The 16780-nt window shown below is 51.2% G+C and overlaps 1 protein-coding gene across 3 annotated transcripts; it reads left to right on the plus strand.

The window, feature by feature from the left end:
* The first annotated feature begins 10171 nt into the window (after positions 1-10171).
* ADCYAP1 (adenylate cyclase activating polypeptide 1) lies at positions 10172-16178 on the plus strand. 3 transcript variants are annotated; one of them, XM_055801049.1, is made up of 6 exons: positions 10172-10423; positions 10803-10910; positions 12828-12962; positions 13457-13552; positions 14364-14501; positions 15047-16178. In XM_055801049.1, exons 2-6 carry the CDS (start codon positions 10810-10812, stop codon positions 15204-15206), a joined length of 630 nt encoding a protein of 209 aa, XP_055657024.1. In that variant the 5' UTR covers positions 10172-10423; positions 10803-10809; the 3' UTR covers positions 15207-16178. The 3 variants fall into 3 exon arrangements, with proteins under 3 accessions (XP_055657024.1, XP_055657026.1, XP_055657025.1); XM_055801050.1 differs by lacking the exon at positions 10172-10423 and adding an exon at positions 10557-10645; XM_055801051.1 differs by having other exon boundaries at positions 14364-16178.
* Positions 16179-16780: the final 602 nt, after the last annotated feature.

A 16780-nucleotide genomic window follows, 5' to 3' on the forward strand; every position in this document is an offset into this window, starting at 1 on the left:
GGCTGGCTGGGGGTGGACAGGACAGGTTGGGACAGGACAGGATGGATGGATGCATCTTGTGCTGCTGTAGTTTTTGCCAAAGCAAAACTGAGCGATGAAAATGTGACAGAAAGAGAGGGAATCTGGGGCTGGGTTATTAAAGAGTGCGTCACAGGGCTTCTTTGAAAATACATGTATATGAACTTTGCTGTCTCTGTGCAATACTGCTTCACTCACAGAATACATGTATATGAACTTTGCTGTCCTTTGTGCAATACTGCATCACTCACAGCCAAGGATTTCCTTATAATATACATTCAGGTGCTTTGCACAAATGTTTAGGAGCTTCACCAGAGGCACAGCTTCTGCTGGTCCCCTTGAGAGAGCAGTGCAGAGCTTTTACCCCCAGAAGATTTTGGTTTTACCTCTGCCTTAACATTTCACTTAGAAGACAATCTGAAGGTGTAAGATAATGTGAAAGAAACAGTTCCTACACCTGGTACTACACAGGTGCCCATTAACAGTCCAGTCCTGAGGAAGGCAAATTTTCAACACTGCCATTCTTTGGGTTTACATATTTAAAACTTACTACATTTCTACACAGGACTCCAGGCCATAGTTCACAGGTAGTAGCTCACTAGGAGTTGCAGGTATGCAGCGCTTGGCAAAAGTAAGGCAGTAGCTGTGAGTAAAAGCAACTGTAAGTGCTTTTCTCACAGATCTCCATGGAATTGAAGAGCCATTCCCAACTTTTCTCCTTCCACAAAAACATCTGAAAAGAGAAACCGACAACCCCCTCACCTTTTCTGCATTTCTTACTAGTTCAAAAAAAATTGAGTTTAATATCTCTGTGACCTTTCAGTTTTATATCACCTAACTGGAGCAGAGAAGGTATTTCCTTCTTTAAGATGAGCCTGCCTTTCATGGCAGGCGCATTTAGGCTTAGGACTAATGTAGCACAGCACAGAATACCACAAGGATCTGATGTTTTGCAGCACTGTTTCCAGTTAACCATTCCTAAATTTTATAACCATGAATCATGCATTCTGGGGTGGTTTGTCTGCCATCCTGTGGTATCTACAGAAATGGGGAGGGATGATCCTGAGAAAGTATTTACTATAGGTTTCACTACTTAAACCAAATGCTGACTTTGAAAACAGGAGAAATCATTGGACATTACAGTTCTCTTCATATCCTAATAGCACGTTTATGCTTTTAGTCTGTGGATCAATGCTTGGAAACGTTTGCCATATTTCTGTCATCTTTTGTGTTGGCATTACCTGATGCTGTGTTTCAGAATGGCAGTGCACACTATTTTTCATTAAGAAAAAATAAGAGGAAAAGTCATGATTCAGCTCTCCCTACTGCCTTTTCTTCCCCCCAGCAATATTAAGGAAGGACACCAACTATAAATGGTTGAACTTGACAATCTTAAAGATCTTTTCCAGCTTGAACAATTCCATGATTCTATGATTCTATATTGAGTGTAATCACTAGCAGTATTGTTCACTAATCAATACTGGAAGATGGGGAAAAATATCTTTTGAAGGACAGCTTTTGCTCATTTGCAAAGTATCCTTTGATTACCTTGTTCTCTGAGGATGAGTAATGTGGTTTTAATTATCTTTAGTTTAGTTCAAGGTCATTAATCATCTTCAAACTAACAACAACTACAGGAATTCACTAGTGTTTCATGTCATTCTCTGTACATTTTCTTTTTTGGGAGCGTAGTTTTCTTTGCCATTTAAGTGATGCTGATTTCTACACGCACTGGGAGAGACCCATTATGAAGAACCCATAATAAATATGGGCATATCATAATCAGACCACATGCAGCTCATCTTTTATCTGGAAAAAATGTAATTTTTTTTCCTAAAACTATGAAATGGAGTTTTTAGCATAATCATCTTAGTACTAAACAAATATTTGCCCCTTTCATAAGTAGAAATTTATACGCATATTCCACTATTTACCTTGTAATTCAGGCTCTGGGGTAATTACATAAAAATATTCTACACTGAGAATAGGAGGAAAGAAACAGAGGATCAGATATAGAAATGAACAGTATGTCAGAAGCAACCCCTGGCTCAGAACAGAACTGGTAGAACTGATCCGAGGAGACAAGGTCAGGAGATATACTCAAAACAGAGTTATTTACTTTCCATAGAAGAGACTCTTGAATAAATAATGCTCTTGACAATGGCTCTCTTTCGAATGTGATTATAATATTTTTCTTTTCCCAGAGAGGTAAGCGAAACAGATAAAGGTATTTCCCTGGAGAGTCCTTATTAAAAAAAAAAAAAAATCAAAACAAAACCAAAATCCAAAACCCAAACCACCTTTAATTGTTAACATTAGATAATAAGATCATGTTATTTCTGTAATTTCTTGCTCATACTTCTTGTCTGTTCTGTTTCAGAGCAAATTCTGGTCACCCTCAGATTTTAAATCAGAGAAGCTAATTAAAGTTCTTTATCCAATGTTAAAACATTAATTTCAGATAGTTGAAACAAAACCAATATATATTTTAGAACAATCTCAAGTGTTGCTGAGACTTAGAAGAAAACTGTTTTTGCTGTAGAGTACAGTATGCCAGAGTATCACTCCAAATTATATGCAGTTAACTACTTTTTTCTGAAAACCCACATGCAAAGTCAATATACTTGCACTTGGTAGCAAGAAAGCCCCAGGAAAAAGAATTTCACTACAGTGGAAAATATCGTATTACAGTTTCAGGATTTTAAACCTATCTATAGGGTATCATAGCGTATTATTTTGTTGTTACTGTTGACAAATCCAGTTACCTCTGCAGATTCAGTACAGATTTGGGGGTCAAAAGAGAAGGTTCAGTCTTGCAATGCCCTAGAAACTTCTGGTTGTGTGGAGCTCTGTAAACTCCTATGAAATTCAAAAAGGACCAAAGGCAGCAGTATTTACATAATGAGCTCAACAGACACATACCTGAAATTATGAAATCACATAGGAGTTTCTGCAGACAATCATCATTCGTAATGAGAAAGGTCAATAAATCTAGTGCAGTTCTGTCTGAAATCAGTGAGAGTCTTTCCTGTGGTATTACAAGGGTCAGAGACCAATTTTTTGACATTACAAGAGGCCATTACAAACATCCAGTCTGACCTTTGCATAAAGCAGGGCAAAGAATGGCTCGATAGCTTGGGATGTTTTAGAAAGACAGGAAGCCTGACTGTAAAGATTTTCACGTAATGGAGATTGTAATCCAATTCTGTTTAAGAGATTAATTGCCTCAGCTGTTACAGAAATACATTTTATTAGAGGATAGAGATGGATCAAACCATAAGGTCACACACAAGAAATCCTTTGTGCAATCTTTAAATATAAAAAACTAAGAATCTCCATTTCCCTTTAGGCTAAGTAGTCCCAAGTATTTTATTGAAGTTAAATGAATTAAAAAAATGTTTTAAAACTGTAATGCTGCCTTATAATTACAGGCTTTGGCTCTTAAACATCACCCAGTTGCTCATGTCTGCAGTTAGATCTTCATTTCATGCTTTTTGATTACAGTTTCAGAGCCCGGGAAGCCCAGAAGCTGGCAGTTGAAGGCAATGGTGTGCTAAAATAGCCCCTGGCCTCACACAGCCAGAGAAGCGGCTGTCAGTGTGGGCTGCTGGTGGAGAAATCCAGCCCACGGCCTCTCTGGGGACAACTGCTGTGCAAATGTCCCAGTGCTTTCTGTGAACCCAGTTACGAAAGCAGCCCAAAAGCATGTGCTGGCTCCTGGCCCTGGTGTCTGGCTCATGGCCCTACTGTCTGCTACCCAGTCAACTCCCGGCACAGAAGCCAGCAAACCCAACTCCCGGGTCTCACTCCACACCCTTTTTCTTTCTGGAAGTAGGCATCTGGCCGAGCAGGGGCCCTGCTGTGCTGCAAAGGGATGCAGGAACTCTCCCCATTGCTCACTATGCACAAAACGGGGAGCTAAGCCATGTGAAGGGCTTGACACTCAGGACCATTTTGGCTGTGGCCATCATGGACTGCAGCCCCACAAGGCAGACACTGCACTGCAGGGTGCATAAGCCACTGAGAACAGGCTCCTTTGCCCAACCAAATGTCTTTTCTCTTTTCCTTAATGAGGCAGACTTCGTTATTCTCTCATCACAATATGCAGTTCTGATTGATATTTACTGGGCTCTGCGTGACCCGTCTCTGTTGCCTTTAGCATGGTTAATTGGAATTATTGAGCGGCACCCGGCCCTGGCAGGCTGGGATTCACCCCTGTTGGGATGGTCCTCACCTGCCCGCCCTGGCCTGCTTCTGCACAGCCTTGCTCCCGTCAGACTGAATTAAGCTGCACTGTCAGGAGCCAGGGACCCTTCAACAGTTTTCCAGCACAAGCAACACCAAATTAGTGTTTGGTAATAGGCTGCACACTGTTTTGTAATAAGAAAATATGGATGATTCTATTTATTCCCTCTCACTCCTGCAATGATAAGAAATGTTCTAATTCATTATTAATTTGTTCCAACTATTTCTGGTAAATCTAAACTATGAATAACTTTAGCTATGCCATTAGCAATACCTCAGAACTACAGATGGATTTTAGTTTCTGGACACAGGCATGTGGCAGTCCCACTGTTTCTAAAGGTGTACTCACAATTCTGTCACATTTGGGTACAAAACCAGTTCTTGCTGTTCACACTGGGTTACAGCTGTCTCTAAAGCAACCTGGAACATGAAGATATTGTAGCCATTATTTGTCCAGTATAAATTATTGTAGTTTGGCGGCATTCTGTGAAACATTGTGTATTCAATCTGCTTAAGGATTGCTCCTCTGAACACCAGAAATAAACCTAGACTCACAGGCAGTGCTAAAGTCTTTTTATTCTGCCCTGTGGACTAGCAAGACCTTTAGTGGCATTTTGCAGGTTGCTGGCTTTAGTGTAGTAAAGGCCTTTGGAATATTGAATCTTCAAAAGGTGATTTTGTTGTTGTTGTTTTTTGCCTTTCATAATTTATTTCTCTACTTCTGAGATATAAATTATTGATCAAAGAACCATTGTCAGAAAGCATCATGGAAAATTTTTGTCTTCTCTTGTAGAATATTAATTTACATGGGTGAAAGACAGAAGATTATAAATACATCTATTGGTGATCCAAGGAAATTATCTGTCACATGCACAGTGTGGTGGTACCTCCTTGTGAGACCGAGACCTCTGTTTAGTCTTTCATTCATCTAAAAAGTGTTTTTCTTGCCTTTGTGTTGGGATAGGAATGACTCTTCCTTTGCCTCTGTGTTGCCGTAGTCATCTGGCTTCATCTACTGAAAAGGGAGAGGACACCCACCACATAAGATCAAACACTGTGGGCAATCCCAGAAGACACTGGCAACCCAACTGGCCTTGTCTCTCACCATGAGCCCTAAGCGAGGGCAAGAGCGGGATGACTGCTCCTGGTGCTCCCACACTGCTGCCCTGGGAAATACTGCCCTGCCTCCTCACTTCAGAACAGGAAAGAAAAAAAAATCTAGCCCTTTTCCTCAGAGGGCATATACTTAAGAATGTTTTCTAACTGTTTGCTTGGAAATATAATTAAGGTGATAAAAGACAGCAAGGAATTATTTGGAAGATCCTCAGAAAGACTTTGCTAATGCTTGGTGGTCACCTGCAAAGACGCTTGCTTCTCTCATGTCTTGAGAGAGTTGCAGGCCCAGTACTGTCCCTGGTTGTTGCTCTTTGTTTTTGCCGTAGTTTGTACCTCCTGCCCTGAATGTGAGCAAGCTCTCCGGATTACAGCTTTGCTCCTTCAGTCTGTGACAGACATGAGAAAGCACATTTCACTGCTTTTACTTAAAGCAAGCACGAGAGGGGATGGTTTAATAAGAGAACAACTCTGTGAATGAAACACTTCAAGTCTGTCTGTTGCTGAGTTGATTGAGATCTAACCTCAATGAGGGAATCAGGGCTTTCCTGCCTCTGCCACAGGTGCGTGTCAGCTGGGAGTGCTGAGCCCTGGCTTCCCCTGCTTGAGCTTTAGTAACTTCTGTTCTTCTGCCAGGTGATCCCTAATTAGCCATTATGAGATAACCACAGCTACACCTGAGTGACTTCGTGGGCAAGTCAATCTCCCCTTTGCTAAATCCATCCTTCCTAGGCGCTAGGGCTATGGGAGGAGGAGGAGGAAGCTGGAAAGCCAAGAAAACATCAAGGCTGGTGTTACGTTCATAAAGCTGGTGCAGATGTATACTCATTGGCAGACTGGTCTGCAATGGGTTCCCCAAGCCATCCCAGTAAGAAAGGAGGCCTGGGAAGAGATAGTAACGCAGGGGTCCTCAAACTTCTTAAACAGGGGCTGGCGCGCGGATGAAGTGGCAGGCAGTCATCTGATGTTGCTTAGTTTCCCCCCCAACCCCCGGCGGGGGGGGTGTGTGTGTGTCTGTAATACCGGGGGCTGGATTGAGGACCCTGGGGGGCCGTGTCCGGCCCACGGGCCATAGTTTGAGGACCCCTGGTAACAGGATAGGCAATAAACCCATAGTGTGTGTGTGTGAGAGAGAGACAGCTGTGTTGGCAGCATTGTTTGCTTTTGAGAAAAAAGAATTCATCCTTTTCTATATTGGCAGAAAAGCATGTACCCTTTCATGACAAAATTACATGTGCCAGGTCCCTCAGTCTTCCAGGTTCCTTTTAAAACATGAAGCTAAGGTGGGACATACTGAAAATATGAATATAGTGGCTGGACATCTGACAAGTGTCCTTGAGATATCATCCAGCTTTATGGACCAATAGAGTTCCTGACAGTGTGATAGATTACTTGTGGTATTTTTTTAAAAATCACATAAATATGCAAAAAAGGGGTTTTCTGAGGAGTGCAAAAGGTACCCATCATGGTACATGATGAAATATGTTCCCTTGAATTAAACCTACAGCAGTAGGTTTTACAGCAATCGGTCCTAGTCAGGCTTAACAAGGCTCAGAGGATGTAAATTTGCTTAGAAATATCTGCAGAATTATAATGCTATAGTTAAAAAATAGATATTTAAAATAGCATAGTCAAGTAAATTAAAAGGTCTAATTTGAGCTGGTAGGAGACAGATGAAGGAAATTCTGCCAGTGAAAAAAACTACTTTTCTTCAGATGCTGCCTTAGGAGTTTGCCTTAGAGGCAAGTATTACAAACCCTAAGTCCCTGTCAGCCCTGAAATGACAGTTCCCTAGAAATTTTCTTATACCCGGATACCAGATTTAAACCTTTACTTATTCAGCCTAAATATGCATATGCATATTCACGTTGCACACGCACACCCATGAAGTAGATTGAGACGCTGTGAGACTTTTATTGGCATGAATCATGCGTGAGTTACTCACACACCCTAGATGAGAGCTTAGAAGCTGTATTTTTTGCAAACCGTCCTGACCTGGCTCTTGCGTGCGCAGTGCCACTGGGGTGGTACCAGGCCGCTACGTGGGTTCTGTTTTACGTGGGTATCTCTGTGCTGCTGCTGCCCAGTATTTCAGGCATGCTGGTGCTTTCTGTAAGGATCTGGAGGACTGGGGAGGGAGAAGAAGAAATGAGGCAGTGTAAATAAAAAGTAACTTTTCCAAAGTGAAGACAGCCACAGCTTTAAAATGTATTGCCCGTGATTCTGGTCTCTTTGGTAAGAAGGAATATTTCTTTCCTGTTCTTCAGGCTAAGTGTGCGGTTTCAGCCTGCAAACCGAAGTTACCCACGTAATCCCTGCCACGCTTGTTTCTAGAAAAGCCCACGTTTACACCCGCTATCGCAGAGTCATTTCACGGGAAACAAAACCCACCCCCCCCCCCAAGCGCCGCAGCCCCCAAAGCCCGGCGCTGGCAGCGAGGGAAGGCAGAGGGCAGGCCCGTCCCGCCAGCCGCTTTCACAGCGGGGCCGGGAGCCCGGCGGGGTCTCTCCCGCGCCCGCCCCAGCCGGGGGACGGGGCACCCCCCCCCGCCCGCCCGACGGCGGCCCCGTGGCGGCAGCCGCAGGTGCGCAGCTGCCCGCGCGGTGGCGCCCTCCGCTCACGGACGGTCCGCGCTGGCGCGGGGCCCGCCTCTCCCCGTGCTCCGCGGGCGCGGAGCGGTGGGCGCTGCTCCAGCAGCCGCCGGCGGGGAAGCCCGTCGTGCCGCCGGCCGCGGCAACGGGGCGCGGCGGGGTGGCCCCTTCCCCAGCGGCTCCGCCGTGCGCCCTGCCCGGTCCCTTCTGCCGGGGACCCTTCCCGGTCCTACACGCACGGCACGGAATGACAGGCGGGGTGGTGTCCTGCTGCGCCCCGGGTCCTGTTCCCCCCTTCCCCGGTACCGCGTCGGTGGCCATTTCTACGGGAAGAATTCATTCACGTTAATTTCCTTTATCTCCGGAAAATATTGAAACCTTAAATGACCGTAATAGGAATGTAATTGTATGGTGTGGTTTTTGTTGTTGTTGTTTTTGAGAAATCGATTTGGGCTCAAATAACTCATCTCGGCGTGTTAGACCAAACCCATTCGAATAGGAAACAGGAGAACTATATTATTGCCGCTTCCTGAACTCTCTGCTTATGATCCCAATAATTAAAATGTGCAGTAATGGCTCCTGCAGCCTGTGTTTCTTTGGGTAATTCTCGGAAATGAAGGGTTGATTTTCGGCCGCTGAGGGAGGAGAGCGCGGAGACGAGCGCAATCGCAGCGGCTGGGAGCCCGCCGGTGGTCCGCGCCCGGCGCTCCCGCAGCGCTGGAGGGAAAATAATCCCGGCGGCGGGGAAGTCCCCAGAGAAGGGAATTCCCTCCCAGTCCCTCCGGCAAATCAACTTTTTGTTTCTCCCCCCCCCCCTTTCTTTTTTTCCATGGCGATCCTCTTCCCTCCCGCTCCGCCAAGCGCTGCGAGTTGCACTTCTGTGTCTGTACAAGGCGGGAGGGGAGAGCGTCGGGCCAGGGGATGGGGGAGAAACCGCCCCCGCCGCCCCCGGGCCGCTGCGGCCGCGCCTGGGACCTTCCCTGCGGGGCGGCCGAGGGGCCCGTCTCCCACGGCCCGGGGCTGCGGCACACGCGGAGCGCTGCTGGTTTCCCCGGGGGGAGCCCTGCCTAATGAGAACAATGCTAACAATCCTTTCAAATTAAAAAAAAAAAAAAAAAAGAAAAAAAAATGGGCTCAGGAAAAAAAAAAAAAAAAAGGCACTCCTGTCCCAAATCTCCGTGGAAATGGGGGTTCCGCGCCGGGCTGCTCCGCCTGCGCGCTCAGCGCGGGCGGCTCCGCAGGGGCCTGCGCCCAGCAGTGGCCCCGGCTCCGGTGAGCTGGCCCCGCGGAGAGACGCGGAGCAAAGCCGCAGGGGAGCCCGCCAGGTTCGGGTTCGGGGACCCCCACCCCACCCCAAACCGCTCTCCTCCGTCTCCTGGTCCCTTCGCACGGCAGGTAAAACTTGACCGTGGCGAGTGTCCTTCCAGGTTTGCAGGATAGGGTTTGCGGTGTGTTGCTGTTTGGTTGTTGGATTTGTGTTGGTTTGGGGTTTTTTGTATATATATATATATTTATATCTAATTTTTTTTTTTGGTGGGGGGAGTGTGAGTTGGTGTTTATGAGAAGCTTTATGACTCCTGATAAGCTCATCTTTGAGGACGACACAGAAATGTGTTCCTTGAGGAATTGGGGTGGTGACGTCTTTTCTGATACCCGATTATTACGTGACTGGGGGAAAAAAAAAAGGCATTTGATTCATGAATAAAAATCCGGACACCATCACGGGGGCAACAAACAATATTGCCCGTTCTCTAAGGTAACAAGCAGGCAAATGTTTACGAAGAGGGCTCTTTCAGAAGCGGGGTGTTTGCAAAGATTTTGTTACTAATTGCGTATCAGACGGAAGGCTGCGGAAGGCTGGTCAAGTTTGGAGCCACCGAGCAGGAAGAGAAGAGGAAAAGGCTGAAGGCGCTCAGTGAGGGGAGAGATCTGGGGAAGACAACATCGCACGCAGCCAGCCCGCGGCTCCCCGCCTCCGCTCCCTCCCGGGCTCGCTCGCTCTCTTCCCCCTTCCCCTGCGCTCCCTTCTCCGGCAACATCTCGCTCCATCCCTCTTTCTCCCTTCCTTTGCAGACTCCACTCCAGATCTGTGCTGCTACCTGCAAACTTTTTTTTTTCCTTTATCTTTTTCGTCTTCTTTTTTTTTTCCTCCTCTATCTTTTTTTCTTTTTCTTTTTTTTTTTTTTTTTTTTTTTGTGAGTGGATTCCCCTAAAACCAGCAAACAACTAACCGCTGCTTTTGCGTCTTCTTCATCCCGTGGGTCCTTTGCCCATCGGAGAGGCGATGCCACGAGGGTGTTAACTCCTTTCGGCCGCAACTTGGGAGACAGCTTGCATCCCCCCCCCCCCCCCCCTTGGATCTTTTTTTCTTTCTTTTTCTTCTTTTTTTAAAAAACACCTGCCCTTTTAGCTTCGCAGCCAAACGCTCTTAGTGCCGGGTGTTTTAGAATTTAATGGTAAGGACACGAGGCGGCTCGCTGGGCCTTCCCGTAGCGGTCCCGGGGCGGGCGGGAGGGCGGGCACCGACGGGGCGGGCGGCGGCAGCGCTCCGCGCCGGGCAGCGCTCCGCGCCTCATCGCGCCTCTCCGCGCCGCTCCGCGCCGGCACCCGGTTGCCCAGGGCGCTTGCCCCCCGAGGCCGCCCTGCCTCCCTCCCCCCCAGGCTCGGCTGGGGGTTTGGTGGGTCGTGGGGTGGGGTTTTGTTTTGTTTTGGGGTGGGTTTTTTTCGGTTTTGGGGGGTTTGGATTTTGGGGGGGGTTGGGTGTTCTTTTGTTTTGTTTTTGTTTTTGATGGTGGGGGTTTTTTTGACAGCGGTTTTCCTTTCCCTCCTGCACAGAGTGGCAATGTGTAGCAAAGCGATCCTAGCACTCCTGGTCTATGGCATAATAATGCACTGCAGCGTCTACTGCTCACCTGCGGCCGGACTTCAGTACCCGGCGCTCAGGTAGGTCCGTCCCCCGCCCGGGGGCTCCGCCGGGACCCCTTCAAGCCCCGGCTGCCCCAGCTTTGCTAAGGGCATAGGAATCTTACAGGGGAAGAAAGTGGAAGGGGAGGTGGGGGGGAATCACCAAACGAAACCCTCTCTGCTTCGGTTGTGTGCCCACCCCGTCTGCCCCGGGGTAGGAGCCGCCGGGAGGGTCACACAGGGAGGGGGGTCCCCCCGGCTGCAGCACTGGCTCCCCCCAGGGTCGTTGCCCGGGATCTCGGCGCGGTTAACCTGCGGCCTCTGGTCCCCGGGCAGGGGGGGACCCGCTCTGCTGCGTCTCGGCGGGAGCGGGCCGAGGTCCCGGCCGCACCTCGCCGTGGCCCAGCAGCTCCCCCCCTCCTGCCCCCTGTCCCGCACGGGCCCCGGCCGCTGTCGGTTGCCCGCAGCTCGCCCAGGGTGAACGGCGAGCATCGTCTGTCCGGAGCGTGGGGGAGCGGGGCGGGGGGGGGGGGGGGGGGGCGGGTGCGCCGTGGGCTGCAAACATGTGAGAGCTGTCACGGTTCGTGTCGCAGCACTGGAGTTGTCGGGGATTCAGTCTCTTCCCGTTTACCTGTCTTGCATACGACCTCCCTTCCCAGGGGGGAAAGAGCCTGGCGCAGGGTTGTTCGGTTTTCCGCGTCTGTTCGGAGTTGTCTTAAGGCTGGGCTGCAGTGCAGGCTGGTGCCTGTGCTGGCCCTTTCCTCCTGGGAGCCGGGGGGGTTTGGACCCCGCTATGTTTGGGCCAGGAGTGGGGGACCCCCGGAGGCGTCGGCACAAGCGACTTTCCCACGCTGGGCCGCGGCTGGGGGCGCAGGGTACCCGGTCCGGGACGGCCGCTGCCAGCCTGGTCCCACCCTGCTCGTAGCCTGCTTGGGCGACCGGTTGTTGCTTGGCTTGGCGACAGTTTTGGGCTTGGTGCTGTTGTCCGGCCCCACCGGCGCTTGGCTCTGTTCCGGGATGCTCTGCGGGGGTCACCGCCGTGCGGCTCAGCTGTGAGCGGGGGGGCGATGCCGGGCGCGCAAGGCTGTCCGAGGAGGGTGTCCTTTTTGGGGCTCCGAGGTGTCCTTGCACGAACTCAGAGCAGCCCCCTTCCCTTGCCGGGGCAGAGGGGCTGCGGGGCAGCGGGCTCGGCGGCCTGCGGGGCCATTAGCCGGCAACGAGCCGGCTCTCTTCATTGAAGCGCCTGAATTAGCAGGAGTGAAACACTTTAGCGGCATCTATTATTAATGCCTCCGCTAAAGCTCACAGACAAAAATAGCTGCCTGTAACGTACAATGACCTACATCGTACCGCAGAGGGGGAGGCAGAGAGCGGGTTGGGGCGGGGGGGTGGGGGGGGGGTGGGGGTGGGGGATAGGACAAAACTGGCGTCGTCTCAGAGGGCAGAAGTACCATTCAACGAAAAACAGCAACCGGCAAAGCATCCCCCGGCCCCACGGGCTGCCGCTGACCGCCGCGCCTCTGCCGGGGAGGCAGTTTGGCTCCCGCCCAGCCCCTGGCACCCCACGCGTGTGTGCGTGTGCGTGTATGTGCGCGGCAGCCGGCACGCCTGTGCGTGCGTGCGCTCCGCTCGGGGAGCGACCAGCCGTGGCCGTGGCAGAGCGGGGCTGTTCCTGGGGCTGGGGCGGGGGCCGGGGGTGGGGGGATGTTTGGGGCTTTTCTCGGAGCGCGTCTGACGGCGGGTGTGTTCCCTCCCCCGCGGTCCTGCCCCGCAGAGGAGGCGGAGGGCGGGGATGGGGAGCGGGCGGGCGCAGGGAAGGGATGGGGGCAGTCGGACGGGGCGCCCCGGTCGGCTCCGCCGGGGGGTGGCCGCCGAGGCAGCCCGGAGCCGGCAGCGGGGAGCGCAGCGCTCCGCGGAGCCCGGCTGACTCCTTCCCCTCGCTGCTCTCGTTGCCAGGCTGGAGGATGAAGTCTACGACGAGGACGGGAACACCCTGCAGGACTTCGCCTACGACCACGAGCCCCTCGGTATAGCGAATCCATCCTCCATGATCGGCGAGATGTACACCTTGTACTACCCACCGGAAAAGAGGTGACTGCAACTCGCGGGGTGTCAGGCGTGAATTCTGAGCCGGGAGCAAAACGGGTCTGGCCGAGCCGATTGAGAAAAAAAGAAATAATATAATTGTAATACCTCACAAGCCAACAGCAACAGCAACAACAAATCCCAACCCAAACAAACGACCACGCTGCTCGGGTCCCGGTGCCCAGTTTAAAACCTACAAGAAATGGAAAAGCCGCCTTACCTCCAGCAGCGCGGGGGAGGGAGCGGGGGAGCCGCCCGCGCCGGGGAGGGCTAGCGATGCTCCCGCAAACGGAGCAGAAATGCCCAGGCAGCGAGGAGCCGAGCAAGTGCGGCGGGGAGGTGTCTGGGTGGGGAAGAGGGGTCCCAGGGGACGCGGGGAGATGCCGCCCTCCGCTCGCCGGCGGGGAGGGACGGTCACCGCCACCGCCCGGGCTGGCGCACCCCGCCGCAGCCGCCTCCCGGTCCTCGCCGCTCATCCCCGGGCTCTTCCCTCCGCCCAGGCACGCCGATGGGCTCTTCAACAAAGCCTACAGGAAACTCCTGGGCCAGTTATCCGCCAGGAAATATCTGCACTCCCTGATGGCCAAGCGGGTCGGGTAAGGGTTTCTGCTCTTTCTTTTCCGGGGTGGGCGTTGGTGCCTCTGGAGCGGGGGCGCTTAAAAGGCCGCCGCTGGAGGGAACAAAGCTGGCCCGGCGGGGGCTGGGGGTTTGTTGCGCCAGCGGTGGGGCTGGGGGAGCCCGGCTCCCCAAACCCCGGCCGGCCCCGGCGGCGGCTCCCAGCCCGCTCCCGGCGCAGCGTGAGCCCGGCTCTCAGCGCAGGCGTTCATGGAGGTTTGTGCGGTTTGATGCGCTCGGGTATACATATATATATACGTGCATATGTATGTGTGTGTATATATATTTATATATGTCTCTATAATTGTTTGCAACCAGCTGATTTAAAATTAAGAAGTTGGGCCACCTCCCCGCTTTTGCTGGGGGGAGCAGTCTGTCGGAAGCGATGCCCGAGGGCTCGGCTGAAGCGGGGCGGGGGGGGGGGGGGCGGGCTTGGCTGCAGCCCTGCGCACCCCCAGGCGCCGCCCGCCGCCGGCGGGGCAGGGGCGAGCCCGGTGCCACCCGCCGCCCTTCGGCAGAAGGTAACACGTTAATAAAGCCCCGGGGAGCGCAGCTTTCCCTGCCGCAATGAATAATTCATGTCGGGGGGATATTGTCTCTCCCGCCGCCGCCGCCGCTTGCGCGCACCGCCTCGGGAGCGGGTTTCGGCGCGGCCTTTGTCTCCCCGCGCATCTTCCGCGCAACGTGTTGCGCCGGGGTGGGTGGGTGGGGGCGGTGCGGAGGGGAGCGGAGGGGCGCGGAAGGGGGCGGAGCGGCCCCGCCTGACGCAGCTGTGCTTCTCGGTGCTTGCAGCGGTGCCAGCGGCGGCCCGGGGGACGAGGCGGAACCGCTGACCAAGCGGCACATAGACGGCATCTTCACGGACAGCTACAGCCGCTACCGGAAACAAATGGCTGTCAAGAAATACTTAGCAGCCGTCCTGGGGAAAAGGTATAAACAAAGAGTTAAAAACAAAGGACGCCGAGTAGCGTATTTGTAGCGATAAGTAACCAGCCACTCCTGTGTATACAAAGTCCTAAGAGAGAGAGAGAGAGAGAGAGAGAGAGAAAGAGAGAGAGAGAGAGAGAGAGACCCAACAACAAAAAAATTCTAAACAAAAACAAAAGTCATTTCCAAACTGACTGAACAATCACCGCTCCTGTGTTATCTAAACATGTATTTATGTATGAAGTAAAGCCATTAAATGAATATTTTGATAATAATATTGTTTTTCTTTTGTACAAAAGCACTAGAGAAACGCACAGATCTACTTTGTGGACCAATCATTAAGTTATATATAATATATAAATATATATAAATACTACTACGAATACTAAAGAACAATTCTTCATATAAAGCCTGCACAAGAACAAGAATTCGCCTGAGCTGTTTATGTTTTTATATAAAATAAATAGAAAAAAAGACAATCATTGTTTTGAATATTACTCCTATTTTTGTAACGGAAATTAAAAGGATAGTATTTTTACCCGCGACAGGGTCGAAGACATTAATTTTCACCATTTGCTACTGTACATAGAGAAGGATGCCCTGCTTCCAGGGGATTATGAGGAAAATGATTTGGGAGAATTGGTGAAGCAGATTCTTCCCCCGGTGAGTCTCGAGGCTCCTTTGCCGCTAGCCTCTCTGAAGGGGTAGCGTCCCCATTCCTCTAGATTTCGAATTTTTTCCCCCTCCTGCTTTCTTTGATTCTAGTTGTATCTGTATTAGTGTCTCCTCAAACAATGAGCTTAGAGGATCATTCTCTTGTGAAAACAACAGCTCGATCTAAATTGTACATCTCTGTTGCCTATTGGAGGGAGAAATAGTTTCAAAAAGAACAACCCCAAAATAACAACAGAAAAATCAAAACAAAACCAAAAAAAAGCCAAACCCCAACCCCTAAATCCCGAACCAGCAGCAAGGGTAGTAAGTACTAAGCCCCGTGCACTGCTCTTCTGGCTGGCTGGGCAGAGTTGCAGAACAAAGCGAAAGCGGAGACAGGACCCGTTTGGAAAGAGTGGGGAAGTGAGCGGGGGCGGCCCCCGGCGCGCCCCGGGCCGCAGCCGGTACCGCAGCCCGTACCGGCGCCGGTGATGCAGGGTCGAGGGAAGACGAGGCGATCCCACCTCCGATCCGCTACCCAACTGCCCCGGGCAGCTCGGTACTGGACCTGGATGCAAAGTACAGTGTGTTACTCTCCAGTGCTGTCCATGCTTCTCATCATGTGTAATGAGTAGGGTTCTCGCCTTTGCATTTTATTTCGGAGTTGCTCTTTTCTTTCTGATTGTTTTTTCTTGTAGACCCTCCCGCCTCTCATCCTCTCTTCGCACTTTTATGAGCTTTGTATAACCCACCTGAGTCACCTTTTTGGGTTGTGTTCTTTTGGGGAAAAAAAAAAAAAAAAAAAAAAGATTGTGAACGCTCTCTCACTCCTTTGTTCTGTTTTATGCAAGCTCTTATTGTACAAGTTTAGGAACCCCTGTTGTAGCTACCACTAAAGAATTATGCACTACTACGAAAGTTTTTGTTCCTTGTTTATTGAGTTTGGAGGTAAAATGTATTTTTCTACATTCTGGCTTATTGCTTAGTAAAATTTATTTCATAAAACAAACTTTTGTCATAAAAGAATGTGTAGTGTTCACCTGTGGTCGGGTTTCTAACGAGATAAACCATTTTCACCTCATCTCTCTATGTACGGACTCCTATCTTACCTTCCGCCCGGGGGCTGGCCCCGTCCCTCCGCCCGGGCAGGTGGCGAAGGAGGACACGCAGGTACCTGCTTCCTTCCAGCTCACCACACACACCTTACAGGAGTCTTTCCAAAGACACAAAGCGAGCCCCGCGTTCAAGACGTCGGAAAGCAACACCCCTCCCCCCCCCCAACTCCCCCCCCCCCCCCCCCAAAAAAAAAAAAAAAAAAAAAGGCGGCGGGTAAAACCCCCCTTCCCCGGCCGGGCAGAGCCGCCGGCCGCCGGCGAGGAGAGGAGCGGGCAGACCCCGGCGGGCGCTGCCGGCACCGCTGCTCCGGGCTGCCCCGGCCGCTCCCCGCCCTGCCCGCCCTGCCCGCCGCCGGCGCGGGCTGCGGGGCCCAGGGACGCGGGGCGCGGTTTGCAGCTTTCGTGCCTTCTCTTCACCTTGTAAATCGCCACGAGTTCACGGATGGCTATTTAGTGGCCCTACGATGCTGCAACACATCGGCTTGCGTTTTAGTCGTATTTCTTCTGTTCTTT

This window comes from Falco peregrinus, chromosome 3 (genome assembly GCF_023634155.1).
Source record: "Falco peregrinus isolate bFalPer1 chromosome 3, bFalPer1.pri, whole genome shotgun sequence".
Lineage (NCBI taxonomy): Eukaryota > Metazoa > Chordata > Aves > Falconiformes > Falconidae > Falco > Falco peregrinus.

What these genes read in the sequence shown, in the direction of transcription:
- ADCYAP1 (XM_055801049.1), top strand. Translation starts at nt 10,810, where the DNA reads ATGTGTAGCAAAGCGATCCTAGCACTCCTGGTCTATGGCATAATAATG. An exon ending in TACTACCCACCGGAAAAGAG is followed by an intron (nt 12,963 to 13,456) that starts GTGACTGCAACT and finishes CCCTCCGCCCAG; the next exon opens with GCACGCCGATGGGCTCTTCA. An exon ending in GCAGCCGTCCTGGGGAAAAG is followed by an intron (nt 14,502 to 15,046) that starts GTATAAACAAAG and finishes TACCCGCGACAG; the next exon opens with GGTCGAAGACATTAATTTTC.